This window comes from Octopus bimaculoides, chromosome 5, assembly GCF_046866305.1.
Source record: "Octopus bimaculoides isolate indiv1 chromosome 5, ASM4686630v1, whole genome shotgun sequence".
Classification (NCBI taxonomy): domain Eukaryota; kingdom Metazoa; phylum Mollusca; class Cephalopoda; order Octopoda; family Octopodidae; genus Octopus; species Octopus bimaculoides.
Window position 1 is genome coordinate 106,465,587 of NC_142932.1, and position 22,915 is coordinate 106,488,501.

The following is a 22,915-nucleotide window of genomic DNA, read 5'->3' on the forward strand; positions in this document are numbered from 1 at the left end:
CAATAATGATGAAGTGCAAGCTTCTAGTAGGGCCTCCCATGCTGGACAGATTAAAGGATAGAGGCTGGACAAATATGGACCACCTGTTCCCAGAGATAAGAATGGGTTTGTGTAAGACCAACCCCCTACTGAGAAAAAAGCAAAGTTACAGAAGCAGCAATGACAATTCAAAACTAACAAGATGAAAGCAGCCCAGAATATAGAATAGTGGACCAAAGTCATCTATGGCCTATGCTCCATAAAGAGCAAAGGGGTTAAGTAATATCTACTGCTGCAGCCATTTTGAAAAATTAAGCTATGTACAACTTAGAATCATAGCATAATATAAATGACTTCGCACTTGGGTACAGGCGACAATGTTTCCATATTTCTAAGTTGCCCACTCCTCTCAACATTAAATATTAAAATACATATCTAGTTGGAATAGCTCTTGTACTACATATTTCCTCGTCACATAATTACAATGCAAACTATTTTATAGGAAGTATTTATTTTCTTTACAAAGCTTTCATGCTCATGTTTTAAGTGATAAAACATCCAACAGCATAATATCTTCGTTTGTACAAAAATGTCACATTAAAATTTGATATAATATATAAAGAACTCCAATACCTACATTTTAATTTAAAAGGAAAAGAAAGTTCCTCCTGCATTATTGACTATTTCCTGCTCAAAAGTGAAAAATAAAATAGAGAGATTGCTCAAACTACCTTGACAAAAAACCTATTGTAAGAAAGATCTGAATGTTTTTAGCAAAACTTTCGACAATGAAATGATAAAATAAAATTTTAACTCATTGCAATATATTTGAAATTTATGTCCACTAATTTCATAAAATTCATTTCAGTTTTAGAAAATGAAAAACAAAAGAAAGGAAATTTCATATATTTTAACATTATGTTCATTAAATTTTTGATGAAGAATGCAAATTTTATTTTACATTTAGTTATTTTTTCTTTATTATATTCAATTAACAAAACCTATACATGATTACTCAATATTTCTTTCCAATTCTTTTTTTTTTTTTTGCTTAGTCTTAGACTAAATTTCATCAAATGCTCACAAAAGTATAGAGGTTATACAGACTGCCATGACATCAGCTGTTAAATCATTTGAGGAAGTATTATATTGCCTTACAGTCATTACCTTATACTACTGAGCAAAACAAAACCATACTAGCTCTAATTTGCCTAACCAACAAATCAAATATACAAATCAGTTAATAAGATAGCATTAAGGAAGGTCATCCGGCTGTAAAAACAATTACTCTAACAAAATGTCATTTCATTCATTTACGAATGAAAACAATGGTTGTAAAATAATATTTGAAAAGATTTGTTGTAAATGTTAGCCACATACAACTAAATTATTCTTAAGTAAATAAAGACTTAGCATTTTTAAAACTAAAACAAAACAGACATGACAGTAGGAATATAACATGCTGATAGAAGAAATTATTAACAATGCAGAAAGTGTGGCTATTAAAACATATCTGAGTATTTATAAGGAAAGAGGTAGTTTAGGGGACAGCTAAGGTTCAGAAACATAATATGCACTACCCCAACAACAGCTGCAGTTGAATTAGAGGCCTAATGAAGGATTTCGGGAAAGTTGAAATTTTGTCAAGATTCTGTTAAGTTATGTGCTTGAAAAGTGTGTGTGTCTGAGAAAGTAATAGTAGGCAGAAAGAAGTAAGAGACTACACAGAAGAGCAGACATTGGCTCAGTTAAGAAAGAAGCGGCAATGTGTCAGAGTAACACAAAATAATTCCAACTGCAAAATAGTCTTAACAGGATAATCATAATAAAGGAAGATCAAATAAGACCAAAGGAGTTACATCTGATCTCAGAATATGCAAAAGACGCGAGATTTGGACACATGTAAGAATTCTGGATTACCATCCTCTGCCAACAAGGGGAAAAAATATTCAAAGAAAAGAGACTCCTCAAGTAAATTAAGGTTATAAAACAGTATATCTGCTATAAGCTTATGATTATACTAAACCTATTCTGCATTAAAACTCAGTGAATCAACATTTTTTTAAACACAAAATGATTAAAAAAAAGAAAAGGTGAAGAACTTACCATTACACGCTAACCACAGAGGAGAATTGCCTTTTTTGTTTTTCACATCAACAGCAGCATTTCTAAAAGAATTTAAGAAATATATACAGATTATTGTTTCCCAATATCCTATAAATCTATGGTACAAAATGAAAGTACTATCATTTCCCAGTTGTTTAGGATTGCTTAAAGAGTATTATGAACAAAGTCATTCTCCTCTTCCTCAACATCCATGAACTCCAGTACAGCTAGATCCCATCCACCACTTCTTGTAAACGTGCAAACCATACAACTTAATCTTCTCCAAAACAGAAATTTATCAATCTTTATGGTTCATCTTTGCTGTTCAGGTTAAAATCTATTCATATTTCCCTCTCCACATTGTTCCTCTGGATATCAGCGACAAAAGCTTAGTTCCTCTGGGACAAAGTTTCCTCCCTCCACTCCTCCAGATATATGTTACCTCTACTGCTCTCTGAAATCCTATAACCATCTTCTTAGGCATATCTTCTAACAAGTCACACACATATAAACTCATAATCTCAAATTTTCCCTGTGATTCAATCATAAAGAACAAAGCCTTCAATGCATGAAGAAAATCATAGACTTCTACACACCAAATGCTTTTACCCAGCACCATAAATTTTGCATGACTATCACACAAAACATGAAAGAAGCTTCTATGTATCATATTACCCACAAAGTCTCTTGCCTCCCCAACAGCAGCCAAACCTTTTGATTTCTGTCATTTTTTTTTTTTGTTTAATTTCTCAACCAAGTTTCAAAATCCTTTCCTCCATTTCTCAACCATAATGGTTCTGTAAGCAATACCCTGCAGAGAAAGCCTTCATATTCGCTGCCTACACTATATCCAACACCATACTGCACACAAAGTGAATCCCCACCAAAACCTAGCTCTCACTACCACACAAACATACCAAGTGTAAAAGAATCTCTGGTTACTTCAAACCAAGAGGATCTAGGTACAGATTTTAGACAACACGTGAATCTGTGAACCACTGCAATATCAGACTGATAATTCTATAAATTGTGTCTAAATCAAGTCATTTCATGTATAATCAGCTCTTGTTCATAATAGCAACCTACCTGGAAAGCAGCAGTTCAACAAATCTATAATGTCCCTTGTCAGCAGCAATGGTCAGTGCTGTATCTCTTGATGATGGCACAGGAGCTGCATTCACATCAGCTCCCTTGTCTAACAAAACTTTTCCAACTTCAACATAACCACCAGAAGCGGCTTCCATCAATGGAGTAAGACCGGTCTATAAGATAAAAATCAGAAATTGGGAATTTGATTATTGTCAAAAGGATATAAAAAATGCAAATATTCCCTATATCTTATAAAATTTCACAATTAGACGAGGAGAGAAAGGAAGAGGAGAAATATTCCAACTATTTATGAATCAAACTACCAACACTTAATTTTGTACTGGTTTGTTAAAATGGAGAAGGATAATTGACATTTACCTTAGCACGGTGCTCAATGTTTGCTTTTCGATCAACCAAAAGGCTTACAACTTCATGACGCCCCTGGAAACATGCCAGTGTCAAGGCTGTGTTTTTATTTGTCTCAATCTAAAAAAGAAAACAAAATAAAATAACTTTTAGAACAACTCTAATGGTGATACAGCTGCTAATAAATGCTAGAAATAAATACAAAGGACACTGCAAAAGCATTAAAATTAAAGCCTTCTTATCTCAGCACTCCTGAGTTAATGATACAAACTACCTATTTTAAAGTGATTTAAATTAAAATCTTCCTTAACAATATCCTACAACTTAACACCAGCTTAATAACAAAATTTTACATAATTCTTCATTATTCTCAAAGTTAACTGAAACAAAAATGGTGTATTTCAACAGAAATATGGTAACAGAAGCTTAAAATGTTCCATTCAGTGTCTATATTGTTTTCCTTTCTTAAACGAGTGTACAGTTCTCCTATATAGAAATATGCATACATAAAACCAAATAAAAGGCTTGAATTAATCTAGTTTTGTTGATATCTGAGTGTATTCACCAGTATACAAAAAGTGCTTCATCAGAACCTTTATATTTAAGTAGAGTTAGGTGATAATATAACACACAAAAAAGCAATCAGGCAAAATTAGAAGCAATTAGTTGAAGATCTTAGAATTAACATTCAAAAATATATTTATATATAAAAACTATTTATATATAAAATCTATTTGTTTTTTTCAACCAGAACTAGAAGAAATAAAATCTGTTATTCACCTGAGCATTAATATCACTACCCATATCAAGAAGCAATTTGACAGCAGCAGAGTGACCATTCATAGCTGCTAACATGAGAGGAGAAATGCCAAGTTTGCTTCCAGTTCTGAAAAAGAATGGACACCGTATAATTTGTCAGTGTTTATTACATATTTTTTCAAGAAATAAATAAAACAAATTCATATTAATTACAGAAAATCCTTTGATTTAACTTCATAAACATCTACTGCTAACTATTCTCCAAGCTTTACCTTACTATTTCTAGAAGCAGTTATTAACCTCTTCTACAGGCCACATCCTGCTTTTGAATCACCGTTTCCACATTTAGTAGAAATCACAAAACAATGTTTTACAGACATAACTATAATCTCTTATTTTTGGTTAAGTAAGAGTTGTATTTATCTGAAAATTCTTTTTTTTTTATGTCAGTATTGTACTTTCTAGAAAGTAACAATGACATTCAACAAGTCCTGGAAAATATTCTTGTCAATTATATTTCTTCCCCTCTGTTTTTTAACAGTTACTTTGTCAGAATGTCATTACAAAGTGTGTCCGCTTAGAATAGTGTAATGTATTGTACTAAAAACAAATCATATAAGACATACAGTTCCCACTAATCCTTAAACAACACATCAATTGATGCCCAATTATGTTTGTCAACTGCACCGAAGCACAAATGGCTCTTATCGATGGGAGAAATCAAATCACAGATGAGAGATTTATACAGTGATGAAGTTTTTTTTCTAACTTCCCTTCATCAGATGAGGTAGATGATGATGATGATAACAATCTAGATAGTAGAGAACATGATGCTTCAGCTAGCTCTGGATTGGAAAAACTGCACCAATTTTTCTCCATTTGTATATTCATTTCACAACAATGCTGGATTCTCAAATGAATTCCTGCTCGTGATGCAAAGGAAAGTCAACATTTTACAGCACTTTTCAATGAGATTGTAAATTTAATTATGAAAGATTAAAGATTTTGTACTTATTTAAAGTGAAAGTAAGTACAAAATTCATCCGTCAAGATATTTTCTTTTGTTTTTTGCCTGTTTGGCACACACACATTGTAGTCCTTCCCCTTCATTTAAGGACTAACCAACATAAGGTTAATGAATGTCACACAGTTAAAATGAATATCTCCCTATCTGCAGTCTGCCCTACCCATCTTTTGCCCTTAAAAAAAAGAAAAGAAAAAAAAGCCCATTTCTTGATTACACTGTGATGTGTAATAAGTGCACAACAGGCAGCATTCCACACAGTAGCTGGATAATCAAAGCGAAGCAACAAAACACTTTCCCAAATCAATGCTACTTCAATAGATTATGGTCACTATTTAGAGATTAACAAATGGACTCATTCTCTATCTAATCCTAGCAGAAACATATTGCCAAGAAATTGACAAAATGGACCAATTTTTTTCCATAACAATGTTTGACAGCATTTCAATGTTCCGCAGAAATTGAATGGATAAAATACATGAAAATTTAATGAATAGTGGGGAAAAAAGCCCATATGCAAGTTTAGTGAAAGTAAGTAGCATACTTTAGGGATTTCTATCTCTTCACTAATTAAGTAAATCGAAGCAGGTAGATCAAATATGTTGCCAAGAAAAATATAAAACCATAACATTGGTATCAAACTACAGAATAAAATTAGCTTACCGTGAATTGATTTCTGCTCCATTTGAAAGCAATAATTTTATAATATTGACATAACCCCCTGATGCTGCTAAGCTTAAAGGTGTATAATCAGAAACATTGCGATGTTCTTTGTTTGCCACGCGAGATAACAACAATTCTACCACCTGAATTATAAAAAAAAAAATTAAAAAAATTTTTTTAAAAAAACTCAAATTAAAAGTGGATTACAAGATGATATGCATTTAATAAAATAAAACTAGAACTGTACTATAAAGTTGAAAAAAAATAGATCCCATTTCAACTAGATATCAAACAGTTTTCTGTTGATGAATTTTACATATAAATTATTTATTAATGTATGTAAATAAGTGCTTGTTAATTCAAACAATTTAAAAATAATGAAACAGATTTCATATATTTTAAACAATTTTAGTTTTGTAAATTGTAACAATTCCTTATAAACATTGAGCTTTAAAATGTTGAACACATTGCAGCCAAACCCTTCATATAAACAACTGGTTCATAAAACGGATGCTATTGTCCCAATCCCACAGGAAAGAAACTGCTTAAGCAATCCTAGGGTCCTTTTGAAACTTCCAGAATTATTGCATTGTATAATTGACTATTTTGAGTTGGAAGCATTAGGATTAAAATATAGAGATAAGAAGTTGGCAAAAAAATGTTTGGGAATTATGAACATGCACCTATACCAAAAACATGGAGCATCTAGCAACAAAACAAGGCAGAAAAATTCTTGGTCCCATAACACACATACTTTTAAAGAATAAAATAAATCAGAAACTAACATCAAATTTTCCTCCAGAACATGCTAGAGACAATGGAGTGTCTTTGGTTCGTTCAGATTGGGCTTCTATCTCAGCATTGTGGTCCAAAAGGATTTCCACAACTTCTACATGGCCAGCTGTTGCAGCCAAAATCAATGGGGTAAAACCTAAAAGTAAAAAACATTAAACTTCATGAATATGATATCAACATTCAGAAATATCTACTCATATTTTATTTCATATACACACATCTACAAATTATTAGATTTGATCACTCTTATGGAATAACAAAATCTGAAGAGCAGTACAAATAAGACTTTGAACTGATTATAATTATTATTACTTTGACATTGCTGGATACACATAAAAAGCTTGGATGAACAAATAAATAGAATACTAGATAACCAGCAGAGAGGCTACCAGATTGAATCCTATCTATTGAGCCTATAGCAAAGGAGTCTAACTCTCAAATAGGTCAGTTAACCTAGCAGTACCACAAAGCAGATATAACGAGTTACACCAAGCAATGAAAGCACCATTAAATTTTACAAGTTGTTCGTTAACTTATAGAATTAAACTCAACACAGCTTGTATGACTGGAGAAACCATTTCAGTAATCAGCCATAGAGTTCCTTAAACTGTCCCATTTGGAAATGCCACTAGCTTCAGGCTGGATCTGATTAGTAACTGTATATAATGACAGGTGCCACTCTCTATAATAATCAATGCACATGCATCCAACAGTATAAGGCATACTGTTTGCAACAGGAATATCACAAAACAGGCTTAAGTGATACAACATTTAATTTGTTAAACATTTAAGTTGTTAAGTTGCTTATTACATTCAAGTTATCCCTTAGAAATATTTGGAAAATTCATGAAGTGAATTTGGTGGTCAAATTCAAAATATGCTAATCACCATTAGAAATTACCTCACCAAACATATATCTTAGTATTCTATTTTATAACCATTTGGAAATTCATAGATTTTTCAAATACACTAAATAGATATAATAAATTTTAAAAAAAGTTTGTGTCTAAGTCAGTTAAAAGATAGTTTCGTTCTAAATGTTTAAGAGAAAGCAGAATAGTGTTGTTTTATGGTTAGGTCAGAGCCTCAAAGACTGGTTGAGGGAATTCACAACATAGGCTGCTACAGCAGAAAACAATATATGCAGATGTAATCACACAAGAGATCAGCAGAGTACATTTCACTAAAGGAACTCAAGGTTCAGGCAGTGATGGTAGTAAACAGACTAGGTTATAAATCTTTTATAACAATTCAAAAATATTATTATTTTGAAAGAGTTGTCTTTGCCAAAAATATAAAATAAATCAAATAAAAATTTAAAAGCAGGATACTAACAAAACACACACACACATATTTCTTCGAGAGGTTTCAGCTATTTGGTTGTGACTCCAACATAAAAAAAAAACTTTTGCCTAATATATACACTTTAAATTAGAAACCATCCTAGCCTGAGAAATATAAATCATTTAATTTCATGAATTGAATGAGAACTGACCTTTTTTATCGCGGTGCTCAATATCAGCTGTCTTGGACAACAACAACCTGACTAAGTCAGAATAGCCAGCAGTACAAGCTAAAGTCAACGCAGTGTCATGGTTACTATCAGTCTGTGCATCCAGATCTATATGTTGTGAAAGATAACGTTGAAGATGAGGTACACCTGGAGATGCTGGAGAAGCTGTAGGTGTATGTGGAGTAGTTGAAGGAGTTGGAACTGTGTCCAAACCTACAGTCGGTGCCTGTAAACTTTGATGGTTGTTCGGTATATGGCGTTTCCACCTAACCTTAGGCATATTAGGTTGGCTAACCTAAAAAGAAAAAAGAAAATCAAGATTGCCAATATAATTTTCAACTTACAAGAATTATCTTTCAATTACAAACACATGAAAATAAGTCTAAATTGATAATATAACTACAAATTTAAACACCTATCGTTAACTTTATGCTCCATTTTTCTTTGTTTTAATAAATTTGCTCAGACTCCTATAAATATTAGCAACCAAAGCTTCCAATGTTTGGGTCCTTCCTTTTAGATACAGATTTATCAATCCATACTTTCATTTGGCTATGAAATATGGAAACACACAAGGTGAACACCAAGCTTGTATGGCTTTGGTTTTTGGTTTAAAAACATTCAATATTATATCCAATACATTATTTTAAGTAAATTATCCAATGATGTTTATTGCTAAAATTAGTGATAGCAAAAAGATTTAATTAACCTCAAAATATATTTTTGCTAAAATTTATCAGTAAGAAAAACTATATTTTAGTTGAGATATTTTCCTAATAATATCAGTTGCTCAGTCATTTGTTTTAACCATTAGGATGCGAAGTCTTTAAGTCTATATGTATACTGATGTTATAAAATATAATTATGGAGATCATTGGGAAGAAAATTAAATAATATGTCATAAGTAGCTCATCAAAAAAAAAAAAAGTTTAAAAATTACTTTCCCATTAAAATACTTCCAAGCCATGAGTATGATTTTGCTATCCTCTATTATTGCTAAAATTTAATTTAGTAGTATGGTCTTACCTGCAGTTGTTGTTGTATCAAGTGGGCCTGCTGTTGTTGCAGGAGTTGTTGCTGCAAGAGTTGATGCTGCTGCTGTTGGGTTAGATAATGGTGCTGGGCAACAGACTGGACACTTGCTCCTGTTGCCATTGCAACTGTGGGAGCACCACCCTGCTGGATAGATGAAGCTAAAACTTGTTGTGACTGTGGCTGTACAGGAGGGGGAGGAGGAGGAGAAGATACCTGCTGGGCAGGAGGATGGATCTGCTGCGGAGGAAGTTGTAGTTGCTGTTGTTGTGGTGGAGCCTGCTGCTGGGGTGGTGGAGGGGGTTGCGGCTGTGGCAGTGTGCTCTGTGAAAAAAGCTGGAGAATTTGCTCTTGGGGCATCATATGAAGCTGGAGTTGCTGCTGTTGTTGCTGCACAGACATTCTCTGTATAGTTTGTCGAGGTTGGGACAACTCCAAAGAAGCACTGGAACCTGGAACTTCACATTCTAAAATCAATTTAATATACACACAACATAAATTTGTGATGAAAGAAATACATTAAGCTAAACAATTAGTAGATAATCAAACCATTTTATTTCAATTTTCAAACAGTACTTTCTTTCTCTCTCTCTCTCTCTCTCTCTCTCTCTCTCACACACATACGTGAATACATCCTAAGTTTTAAGGAAAACTAGCAGAAATACCCGGCGTTGCCCGGGTTAAAGAGAATAATGAAATCTAAAAACACCGTCTAGACTACGCAAGCCTCAACTGTTAGTAGCTACGATACCATATTTCTACATTAATAACTCTCCAATCCATGCCAGCATGGAACATAGATATTAAGTGGATTGCTAGAAGAAAGTTTTCAACTCATATGTATATAAAGTAAATAAACGTAATACAGAAACATGTTTTGTGTATTTTATTTTGTAACCAAACAAACAGGTACAGATTATAAATAATGAAAGGCCAATTTTGGTGATTCATTTGACAGAGGTAGTAGAGAGACAATGCGATGATATATCTGAGGTTGGATCTTGAAAGTTTGGATGAATGCTGCCTCAGTTAAATCTCTTGTGGTTCCAAATGATGTCATCTGTAGTACAGCATCGTATTGTCTAATTTTGTTTTGCAAATGTTAGGAATCTTGGTCAGTTGATGATAACAGTTTCTTCAATAGCTCTGGAGGTTGGGAATTGTGGAATTGTTGGGATTATTTTAACTTTGGTGTTATATGTATTGCTTGAATTTCTTTGACATATGAAATATATGTATTTTCACTGGGTTTGTAAAAGAGAGTTGTGTAGCTCTCGAGTTTTAGGTATTCACAGACAGACAGACAGACACACATTCTCATCTTTATATATAGATATATATATATATATATACACACACACACACGCACCCAAACACACGTATATATATATGTATATCAATATAAATATATGAAAGTCAATGAAGCTTCGTAAAAGAAGGTGATCATGAACATACTTTCTTGCTGTTGTGATTATAACACCTCGTTGTAAACAATGTTCCTTGTTTTCCCTTGTGGAGCATATGCAAATAGGTTTTTTTTGCTGCCCACTCTTGAGCAGCCAACATACAGTTGTCCATGTGAGAAGCGGGGCTCTTCCAAGAGAAGACCAGCTACAGAGTGCTCATCTGTTATGTTCATCAACATCAAAAATATATGAATTTTCATGGGAGTTATGGCCGTTATGCATAGAATATAATTTCCAAATTGCAGACAAAATTTACAATCGATAAATGTCTTAGAACAACCAGTCTCTCATCTGGGAAGGCCTTGAAATCAATGTTACCAACTGGGCACTATGTGTGTCGCAGTGATAATAAAAAGACTCAAAGGAGGTCTGCAACGAAATGATTTTACTCAACACTTTGCAAGTGAATCAGGAGGCAAAGATGCGTCTCATTTACTTGACAATTTATGCACCACATTGCAGAAATCACAATGTAAGTATATCTGAAAGGGTAGTCTTACACTGTTGTACCGTTGAATTACAAATAATGCTCATCTGTTATGTTCGTGTTAAAACTTCATCAACATCAAAAATATATGAATTTTCATAGGAGTTATGGCCGTTATGCATAGAATGTAATTTCCAAATTTCATAAAGATCCATTCAGTACTTTTGACGTAGTTTTGGATAAGAAAACAAATGACTAATGTGTGTGTTTGTGTCCATGTGTATGTGTGTATCGAAATGTGATTGTTTCAGTTAGTGGAATAGTTTCATTTTTAAAGTGAAAGTATTTGACATGAATGTTTTTGTTTCACTTTTGACACGTAATACTTAAATAGTGGAGGAGATATTATGTTGCCGTGGGCTCGAACTCTGCAAGAAGTTAAAAAAATTTTTTGACTAAAACACAACTGGAACCCTAAGTAAGGCATCTGTAAAATTTGAATGAAATTGGTTGCTTAGTTCTCGAGTTTTAGGGATCCACACACACAGACAGACAGACACACATTCTCATTTTTATATATATAGATATTTGGCTGTGAACTTGAAAATTACACAACTCACTATTTGTCTTACATTGTTCATAATGAACAACTGTGCAACTGCAGAGGATTATTTCTTCAGTTGAATGCTATGCAATGAAATTAATTTCAGGATACAAGAATATCACTTTTACTGTGAATAATATGACCTAGTCATGAGAAATAAAAATAGTTTTAACCTGTCATGTCTAATTTTTCTAAAAAGTCTATAGTTATTACAAAATAGAACAAAGTAAACATTTTGTTCAAGATACATTAAAATGTCTACATAATAATCAATATTCTGAGAATACTTAGCTTATTTTTCTTTTACATGAAAATAAGGAGGTGAAGTTGCTATGGGCTTAAACTACATCAGTTTATATGACATTCCTGACAGGAGACAGAATTTAGGAGAGATGTACTGTGAGAATTCGATTTTATAATTTGAATTCACAAAACAAAAATCAGCTTCAACAGAAGCTGGAAATTTTACAATGGGATCAAATACAAAAAAATTACAAACAAACACAAGCAGTCTAACTGCAGTGATAGACTGAGAAAGAGAAAGGTCTTTGAAAAGAAAAAAAAAAAAAATAAATAAAGTGAATTTGAAGAGAAGACAAATCACAAAACTAAATCTAAAATGTTTCATAGATATTCATAAGGTAAATACATTTAAGAGACTTTCTATAACTTATATATATTACAAAATTTGTTTGAGTAAAGTTTATGCAAGATAATTTCCTAACTATGTTTAATAATTTTGATTACAAATGACAATATCTTAACTAAATTTACATTTATACTTTACATTTTAATGAAGAATTTAATAGTGATTATTTTACTCAGAGAAACTTATCTTCCATTTGAATATTTCAGTGTACATAATTCCAAGAATAAGTTATTTTAAATGAAAAGTAATTACCTGGTAAACTTGGAACATAACCATTAGCATTCATTGCACCGGAATCTGGATCATTTGGAGGAACAATATTTCCCAAGCCATGTACAGGGACTCTATGCTATTAAATAATACATGAAAAATACAGATAACCTATTTTGTTCAGGTAAATTACTTAAATTATAAAATATGAATAACCAATCGTCAATATTTTCCAATAAACAATATTTTAATTTAAAAGCTATAAAAAAAAACAAGATACTTTCCAATTCCAAAGATGCAACAATTTATTTATTAATTCTTTTAGTATTTTTAAAATGATATTATTTTCCTATATTGATCTTGATACTAAATCAGATATTACTCCTCTACATTATTGATTTTAAATGGATGCTGCATAAAATTAGACAAAACAAGAAAAGACTTACCTCAGTGTTAAGATTGACATCTTGATGAGTTGGTTGAGAGTATTCAGGAGCAGAATGCATAAACCTATTTGGAAACTCCAATAGCAGGCTTACTACTGCAGTGTGGCCTCCTTTGGCAGCTTCTATTATCATGGTCGAGCCATCCTGAATAATAAGAAGGAAGTATCTAAATTCTGAAATGTTTCTTAGATAGTCATAAGGAAATGTACTTTAAGAGACTTTTCACAATTTTCTATCATAAGCATTGAGTAATATTCATGCAAAATAATCTTCCAAATATAATGTTTAATAATTATTTTGAATGATATGTTTAAAAATTATTTTGATTTAAATATATGTACAATAAACAATGACTTTTGGTTACTAGTTTTTCCCCCCAAGAATCATAAAATAGAGTCAAAAATGCATACATATAAAATTATGATTTCTATTTAGTGAAAATACATACCTTCAACCTGTGTGTGAGGTTAGCACCGCTATTTAATAACAGTTCAACAACTTCAAGGTGGCCTCCCGCACAGGCTAAAGAAAGCACTGTGTGATCATTTGTTGAGGTCTGACGGTTAACATTGGCCCCTTGAAAGGAAAATGAAACAAAGCAAATTAAGTTGACTTAAAGCAATTTACATTCAAAGTAGACAATCAAGATAAAATAATACCTCAAAAGAGAAAAGAAAAAAATGTACAGAAATATAGAATCTAGATTACAAGAGACTAACTAAGCAAAATCTTAATTTTTAATTACAAAACTGATCAAGTTATCAATTTACATAACTTTACTCATAAAATGGTAAAAAACTACATTTCAAAAATATAACAACTTTGGTGTACTCTAATTTAACTAAAATTATGAACTAGAATTAATATTTTTTTATATGTTTTCCACATATTATTACATTGCATTACATATACTATGATTATATGCAAATGCTATAATTCTGTACACATTTTCTTGTACTAGCATTGAACTTAAATTATTGCACCTCACAGGAGTTAAAAATAATGAACCCCTATAATTGAATTTCATTATAACCAAGGAAATTTAACACATCTATAAAAAGATTGTGACAGAACTAATAAAAATATCAAATGAAGCCTTAGCTACAAAAGAGTGCAATGGCTACAGCCATGTTCAATTTGCTTTACAGTAATACCAAATGATTATCATACCTATTTAATTGTTTTAAGAATTGTAATGTTTAGTATGTAGTCTGAAGAATGTAACAGAGCAAGGGTGACAGAAGCAAATTTAGGGGATCAGGGTGACAGATGGAACAAATAAGAACAGATCAAAACGTTAAAAATTATAGAGTGAAGAAGGAATGCTCATCACAAGCACAATGTTTTTAGCAATATGGTGAATGAGTGCATTATCCCAAATGTGTGAGCAGCACAAGGAAGCCACATTTTGTGATGTATGTCTTGTATGGATTATGACTATCTTAGATATATATTGGTTTAAGATGAGCAGGTCTTCTGTTTTAAAATGTGTATTATCTATATTTTGGTACTATTGAATGAAACTGCGAAGGAAGAATGTTAGAGAAATAAGTAAACCCTATGAGGGGCTTTATGTTTCAAGGTAAATATATTCGTAAGAAAATGAAAATATAAGTTTGCTGAGAGAGAAAAAGACAGACAGAAAGAGAGAGTATGTATGTGTAACATACAGAGTCTATGCTTTTGTTAGTTGTTTTAGTGAGGAAATCTGATAAAGAGTTTGTTGGGTGCAGAGTAGATAGCAATTTTAAAGGCACTGACTACAAGCAATGTCACCACAGTTGGTAAGTGATAGGCAAAACTGACTGATCTACTTTTATCATCATTTAACATCAATTTTCCATACTGGCATGGGTTGGACTTTAATAAATCATAATTCATGCTAAAGAAACTTTTGCTCTCTGAGCAGTCTTCTTGTACAAGTGTTTGCAACCAAAAGCTTTCATGTAAGTGACAGAGGTTTATTCCCCCAAGGTGGTGTAAATCTGAGCTTCTATGGCAGCAACTAAACTTCTTGCAAACCATTCAGATGCCATTGGTTTGATGTGTGGAATGTATGAGAGGATTAAGCAATTGTTGAAACAACAATTTCAGATGGATAAGGAATGAAATTCTACTGATGAGGGCTTAGAATAAAAAAATTAGTTAATTTGTATGAGAAGAGATAAATGAAGCTGATGAGTGGTAATTCAATGTACAGTGAAATGTAGCAATAAAGCAGAAGTCAGTAGATACCAAATATGCACATGATGATAGCAAAGCAAGTGAGATTAAAGGTGAAATGAGATTAAGTGTTCAAGATGTTGCAAAGGTCAATCAAAGACAAATAGCTGAATAAGTTTAGTAAATAGTTCGGGTAATAGATGATCAAAGAGATAGAAAGTTTCACCTGAAAGAAGTTGAAAATCTTTATTGCTGTCACTTAAGAATAAGATTTAAAAAAAAAAAAAAAAAGAGGAATAAATGTATCTAAATAGATTAGAAGAAATTTATATTTTAGAGATAAAGAGAAGGCCGAGTTGGGATGTGAGCAGAAGAAAAGGGAGCACAAGTGTAAGTGTAGAAGATAGGAAATTGTTCAGCAAATTTATATTTCGTTTGATTTGGGAAGAGAATACAAATATTCAGTTGTTGATGGAATCTCTAGCTAAGGTAATTCCTCAAAGTGTTATAATGAGATTAGTTCTTATTTGACAACAGATCCCTACTGAGAAAGTTTTACCATTGGTACCTTCTGATAGCCAGTCACTTTACAAGAGATTAATACATGTGAGATCAGCACAACTAGAAACTGGATGTCGTTCTTGCTGCTTTTCTGATTCTGGCACACTGGCAACAAATGCACGCTGTTAAAGGCATCTAAACAATAAAAGATAGTTTCTCACTAGATATCATTTTAGGCATACTACCATCAGATTGAATAGACATAAAAAAAATATTAAATCAGATTCAAGAAACAAAATAAAGACAAGTTTACCTTTATTTATTAAAAATTGGACAGTGCATTGATGTCCTGCCCTGGCAGCTTTCATTAAAGGTGTTCTTCCTCCTTCAGATTCATGTTCCTAGAAATGTAAAAGAAAACCAATTTAGCAGAATGTATTAACTATCAAGGTGATTAACAATGAGAAATTACACAATACCATAACACTAAAAAAACTTTGGATGACACAATGTTTTTGTATCAGCAAAAGAAAATACAAAAATATATTTCATTAAAGGATTCATTAAGTTACTAATATATTTTCACAAAATTTTTTCATAACAGAAAAATATAAAACAATTTTGAATGGGTATGTGTGATTATTAACAACTAGCAGAAATACCCGGCGTTGCCCGGGTTAAAGAGAATAATGAAATCTAAAAACGCCGTCTAGACTACGCATCATCTTTATATATAGAGATGTATATACACACACGCATCCAAATGTATGTCAATATAAATATATGAAAGTCAATGAAGTTTCGTAAAAGAAGGTGATCATGTACATACTTTCTTGCTGTTGTGATTATAACACCTCACTGTAAACAATGTTCCTTGTTTTCCCTTGTGGAGCATATACAAATAGGTTTTTTTTGCTGCCCACTCTTGAGCAGCCAACATACAGTTGTCCATGTGAGAAGCAGGGCTCTTCCAAGAGAAGACCAGCTACAGACAGTGTTTGACCCTGAGATTTGTTTATGGACATGGCAAAAGTCACACGAAGGGGGAATTGTAGTCTTCTGAATGTAAAAGGAATGTCTGCTCCTGATGGAGTAAGAGGAATTCTTGGAATAAAGACGTCATCCCCTTTTGCACATCCAGAAAGAATGGTAGCCTCGATAACGTGTGACATCATTTTCTTTATCACGAGTCGTGTTCCATTGCAAAGTCTTGGTGGTTCCAGATTGCGGAGCAGCATAACAGGCGTTCCAACTTTAAGTGATAATATGTGGGGAGGTAGTCCTGGAGGCTCGAACGAATTGAGAAATTCAGGAGGATAGTTCACCACTTCATTTGTATCTGGAACTGTATCAACAGACTTGTAAGTTTGAAGATTGCCAGGAAGAGAATGCATCAGGTGTTGATTAATTTTTGTAACAGCTATGTTTTTTGGAGCTAATATTGCTCTTTCACATAGCCAATTGTGATTTTGGTAGTTTTGTTTAAAGTTGGGAAAGACTTTGTGTTTGAGGTCATCTACAGAATTAACAACAGAACAAAATGGCCATACTTCTATTTCTTCTGCAGCATCGAGAGGCACCTTGCCATCACCAATTGTCAAAATGCCCCGTGCGAATTTTTTGGACATTTGGTCGCCGTGTAGCTGAGCTCTCATGTTAGTGTTAAGAGTGAGGATAGTAACATGATGCCACAGGGTAGAGGACTTTAGGCATGCTTGGACGTCATCTGCTCTAGTGCCTTTTGGAATGACAGGAAGAGTTTGCCTGAAATCACCTGACAACAGAAGCGTAACACCTCCCATTGGAGCGTGACAGTCTCGGATGTCTTTCAGGGCTCTATCTAATGCTTCCAAAGCTCTCTTGTGAGCCATGGTGCATTCATCCCAGACAATTAGATGACACCTTTTAAGTACCTGCCCCTGATCTGAGCTTTTGGTGATGTTGCATGAAGGCATCTCGGATGCTGCTAAATTTAACGGGATTTTAAAAGTCGAGTGTGCTGTCCTGCCACCGGGTAACAAAGTAGCTGCAATCCCAGACAGGCATAGCTGTAAGATGCATTACGGATCTATAGCAATTGGAAGGGCATGACCCAATTGAAATAACAACGTGTGACGTTTGGAGTAAAGGGAAATGAAAGTGTCACCTCTGGAGTTTGCAAATGACCACTATACCGATAGGTAATTATGCAGACAAAATTTACAATCGATAAATGTCTTAGAACAACCAGTCATTCATCTGGGAAGGCCTTGAAATCAATGTTACCAACTGGGGACTATGTGTGTCGCAGTGATAATAAAAAGACTCAAAGGAGGTCTGCAACGAAATAATTTTACTCAACACTTTGCAAGTGAATCAGTGGAGGCAAAGATGCGTCTCATTTACTTGACAATTTATGCACCACATTGCAGAAATCACAATCTAAGTATATCTGAAAGGGTAGTCTTACACTGTTGTACCGTTGAATTACAAATAATGCCCATCTGTTATGTTCGGGTTAAAATTTCATCAACATCAAAAATATATGAATTTTCATGGGAGTTATGGCCGTTATGCATAGAATGTAATTTCCAAATTTCATAAAGATCCATTCAGTACTTTTGATGTAGTTTTGGATAAGAAAACAAATGACTAATGTGTGTGTTTGTGTGCATGTGTATGTGTGTGTGATGGGTGTATATATGTATAGATATCTGTATGCATGTATATATGTGTACATATTACATGTACATCTATATATATATATATATACATCTACACATATGTATACATATACATGTATGCATATATATATATATATATATATATATATATATATATATATATATATACATATACATATATGTGTACATATACATCTATATCTATACATATACATCTCTCTCTATATATCTATACATATACGTGTACATATACATCTATATGTATACATATACATCTCTCTCTATATCTATACATATACGTGTACATATACATCTATATGTATACATACAAACTCTCTCTCTCTCTCTCTGAAAGTATCTGTCATTACAGTATCGAAATGTGATTGTTTCAGTTAGTGGAATAGTTTCATTTTTAAAGTGAAAGTATTTGACATGAGTGTTTTTGTTTCACTTTTGACACGTAATACTTAAATAGTGGAGGAGATATTATGTTGCCGTGTGCTCGAACTCTGCAAGAAGTTAAAAACTTTTTTTACTAAAACACAACTGGAACCCTAAGTAAGGCATGTGTAAAATTTGAATGAAATTGGTTGCGTAGTTCTCGAGTTTTAGGGATTCACACAGACAGACAGACAGACACACATTCTCATTTTTATATATATAGATAATAATAAACTATTAAGTTGAAACTGTGATGCTATAACCTTACCAGTTTTGCATTAGCACGAAGGAGGATCTCTGCAACATCTGTGTGTCCATTCTCACAAGCATACGTCAGTGCTGTATCGCCTGTTGCAGTCTGAGCATGAACATTTGCATCTGGAATTGAATGTTAGAACACAACTGAGAAAAACAAAACATTGAAATAAATATATGAAATAAGTAAAGTAACAATGTGGATGACAATCTGTATTTCAGAAACTGAAGAATAACCTCAACCTTTTACTATCATATATGAACTAAATGCTTTCAGAATAAAACTGAATATTCTTAGCACTTTTCTTTCATTAACCTTGTAACACAAATTATTCTGGGAAACTAAATTAAAAATATATCAAATCTACCAGTAATAGCATTAATATACCATATTAAAATACAGTTGCGTTCAGAAAGGGCTAAGGAAACCAGGGTTAGGGTTAAGAGATTTTATGAAAGAGAATCTGGTAGAAGCATTTACATTTCTAAGAACAAAGTGTTAGTAAATTTTCCTATTTCTTTCACTCAAATTTTATATTCAAACAATACTTTAAATATTGAAAAGGATGGACATAAATAAACTCAATTAGATACATAGTGTCTGAGTTTTATTTCTTTTAAAAATAGTCAATTGTTATGTGAGGTATTTAATCTTGTTTTTCTTTTTAAGTATTTAATTTCAATATAGTTTAGATTTTTGAACTGGTAAACTGACACATTCCCAATTACTTTTATTTCTTTTATACCCTTTTACTTTATAGCCATGTATTTTTTTTTTTTTTTTGTAAGTTGCATCTTATTCTCAAATGTTCATAATATTAACAAAAATGGGATTGCAGATCTACAGCCTTTAAACTGACAAAGTAGCTTAACGATTCACACTGTGAATAGGTTCTGCAATTAGTTTAACTCCTTAGCATTCAGATTACTCCATCAAATGTAATGCTTATTTATTCACGTTGCTTTGAATTACATATCTTTTAGCTGCAAGATTTCAATGATTCAATTGTTTATCTTTCGAATGATATTGTAGGGTAAATGTGAAAGGTCTTTTCTGGCCAGTTTGAGCATAAAACAGGTATAAAATATGTAGGCCTGATATAGCTTCTTTAAATGTTAATGGTTAATTGTAAATAGAAATTGGAGTTGGTGATACCATAAAATGCTGAGTTAGAATCAGAGTCAAACAAAATCCTGATGTGAACAATAGAAATTGCCAGATTAGCACTTCTTCACAAGTAAATCCTGAAAAGTGTTTCTTCAAATCTTGTCCAAGTTTATGTAAAAATCAATAATTCAGACTAGATTCAATAATTTGTAATTTTATTTACAACAGTAAAATATCTTACCATTACTTAAAAGATAACTAACTAAATCCAGATGCCCTTCTTGAGCTGCCTCCATAAGAGGAGTGCTACATCCAAGTTCTATGTCAGCACCAGCTTTGATAAGAAAGTCAGCCACCTCAAGAAATCCACCACAACAGGCCAGAGTTAAAGCTGTCTCTTGTGTTTCTTCAGTTTGGGCATTGATGTCAGCACCTGCAATTGATTAAACATATCTTCAATACAAAATAATATAAACATCTTAAAAAAATAATTAAAAAATATTTTATCTGCTAAATTAGTCATCAAAAAATATCTTTCTTTTTCATATTACTAGTCAGTGATGGAATGGGACTACCCCAACTGTTCTGTTCATCCCTGTAAAGTCAATAACTACCAGTTAAGTACTGGAAATTGATTTAATCAACTGTTTCCTAATCCTAAATTTGTTACTATTCTATTATTCAATCCTTTGAATAATGCTATGGGAGAGTGTGCAAGGTGTACAAGACAAGTTCTAAAATCAATGACGTAGTGGACAGATATGAATCAATGCTTCAGAACACATTAGCTGTAGTCATTGCACAAATCCCAAACAAATGACATCATAAACTTCTGCACATGATAGAGCTGCTTCTATCTGAGATTACAATGAAAATAATTAAGTCTAATCAACAAAATGCTGCATCCTCCCTCTGCATGGCTTTTTTTTTTTTAATACTAATTGGACACACACTGACACCACTTGAAGTTAATCACCATACATCTACGGTAATTACTGACATGCAGTAAGTAATTAATTCTGAAAATCACTACCTAAATGCAATTCCTTCCCAACCTATGTATTCCCATATTACGCTGCAATGTTTCAATCACTAGACTACTTAACACTTTTTCACACCATCTTTCAAACCAATAGTACCCATCCACATGCTATTTAAAGCTGACAGCTCACTTCCAAACCACACTGATTCTCTTCTTTGTTACGCACTATTTCAGCTAAGCTGTGATTCTTCAAGCTTCCCATTAGTTACACTAACCTTACTCAACATACATTTTTGTTGCGAAAGACAAGTTCCTTCTTGAACTGGAAATAGAGAGGAAGAGAAAAATAAAGTACACAGATATATATATCATCATCGTTTAAGGTCTGCCTTCCATGCCGGCATGGGTGAGATGGTTTGACAGGAGCTGGCCAGGCAGAAGCTTGCACCAGACTTCTGTGACTGTTTTGGCAGGATTTTTACAGCTGAATGCCCTTCCTAACACCAACCACCCTGCAGCCAAGCACTATATAAAATAAGTTCATTGTCATGAGTCATCATCATCGTTTAATATCTGTTGTCCATGCTAGCATGGGTTGGACGGTTTGACTAAGGTCTGGAGAGCCAGCAGCTGCACCAGGCTCCAATCCGATCTGGCAATGTTTCTACAGCTGGATGCCCTTCCTAACGCCAACCACTCCAAGAGCGTAGTGGGTGCTTTTTATGTGCCACTGGCATGGGAGCCAGTTAGGTGGCCCTGGCATCAATCATGTTTGGATAGTGCTTTTTACATGCCACCAGCACGGGAGCCAGTTAGGGGGCACTGGCATCGACCACTTCAGATGGTGCTTTTTATGTGCCACTGGCATGGGAGCCAGTTAGGTGGCCCTGGCATCAATCATGTTTGGATAGTGCTTTTTACATGCCACCAGCACGGGAGCCAGTTAGGGGGCACTGGCATCGACCACTTCAGATGGTGCTTTTTATGTGCCACTGGAATGGGAGTCAGTCAGGCTGACCTGGCATCGACCATGTTCAGGTGGTGCCTTTTACGGGCCAACAACATGGGAGCCAGTCAGTCGGGGGCACTGAATTTACCATTTAGTCTCCTATCCTATTTCTAAAAAGTATCATCTTTATTTTCATTCAGCTAAAACACTATATCCACATCCATATATCAAAACCACTGTTGAGCCTAAGTTTTCATAATTTCACATCCATTTTTCTATGTTGGTTATGGCTCAACAGATATTCCTATGTCTTACCACTTGTGTTCCTTTGTCATCTAGCACACACATACACACAGCAACAGGAATGTTGCCAATCTTTGTTACTGTGGGTTTTTTTTGTAGGCTTTCATGGCTGGATGTGCTGCTTGCAGCCAAAGATACATACTTAAATGGGAATTCATACTAAATCTCATAAATGAAATAATAAAAACTTACCATGAGCAAGTAAAAGTGCTACCATTTCTTCATGGCCCTCTCGTGCAGCTTCCATTAGTGGTGTATAACCTTCATCATTAACTTCTTCCAAATTTGCACCTCTTTCAATTAACAAGTTTGCTAATTCCACATGCCCACCACATGCAGCTAATGTTAAAGGTGATTCAAAACTATCAGCAGGCATATTAACCTACAAATATTAATGATTTAAAGATAAATTAATACAGACA

The 22,915-nt window shown here is 33.3% G+C and overlaps 1 protein-coding gene across 7 annotated transcripts in view; it reads right to left on the bottom strand.

Annotated features, from left to right (window-relative positions):
• LOC106883585 (ankyrin repeat domain-containing protein 17) overlaps positions 1-22,915 on the bottom strand; it is a 120,375-nt gene that overhangs the window by 17,142 nt on the left and 80,318 nt on the right. For all 7 annotated transcript variants that reach the window (XM_014934654.3, XM_089352879.1, XM_089352883.1 and 4 more), the window contains 15 exons: positions 22,686-22,875; positions 20,501-20,692; positions 19,165-19,274; positions 16,106-16,193; positions 13,577-13,704; positions 13,129-13,272; positions 12,725-12,821; positions 9,321-9,793; positions 8,277-8,589; positions 6,772-6,917; positions 5,987-6,129; positions 4,321-4,426; positions 3,553-3,660; positions 3,172-3,347; positions 2,086-2,147 (listed from right to left, as the gene is read on the bottom strand). In XM_014934654.3, the coding sequence (XP_014790140.1) occupies positions 2,086-2,147; positions 3,172-3,347; positions 3,553-3,660; positions 4,321-4,426; positions 5,987-6,129; positions 6,772-6,917; positions 8,277-8,589; positions 9,321-9,793; positions 12,725-12,821; positions 13,129-13,272; positions 13,577-13,704; positions 16,106-16,193; positions 19,165-19,274; positions 20,501-20,692; positions 22,686-22,875 (2,476 nt within the window). The remainder of the gene's footprint in view (positions 1-2,085; positions 2,148-3,171; positions 3,348-3,552; positions 3,661-4,320; positions 4,427-5,986; positions 6,130-6,771; positions 6,918-8,276; positions 8,590-9,320; positions 9,794-12,724; positions 12,822-13,128; positions 13,273-13,576; positions 13,705-16,105; positions 16,194-19,164; positions 19,275-20,500; positions 20,693-22,685; positions 22,876-22,915) is intronic.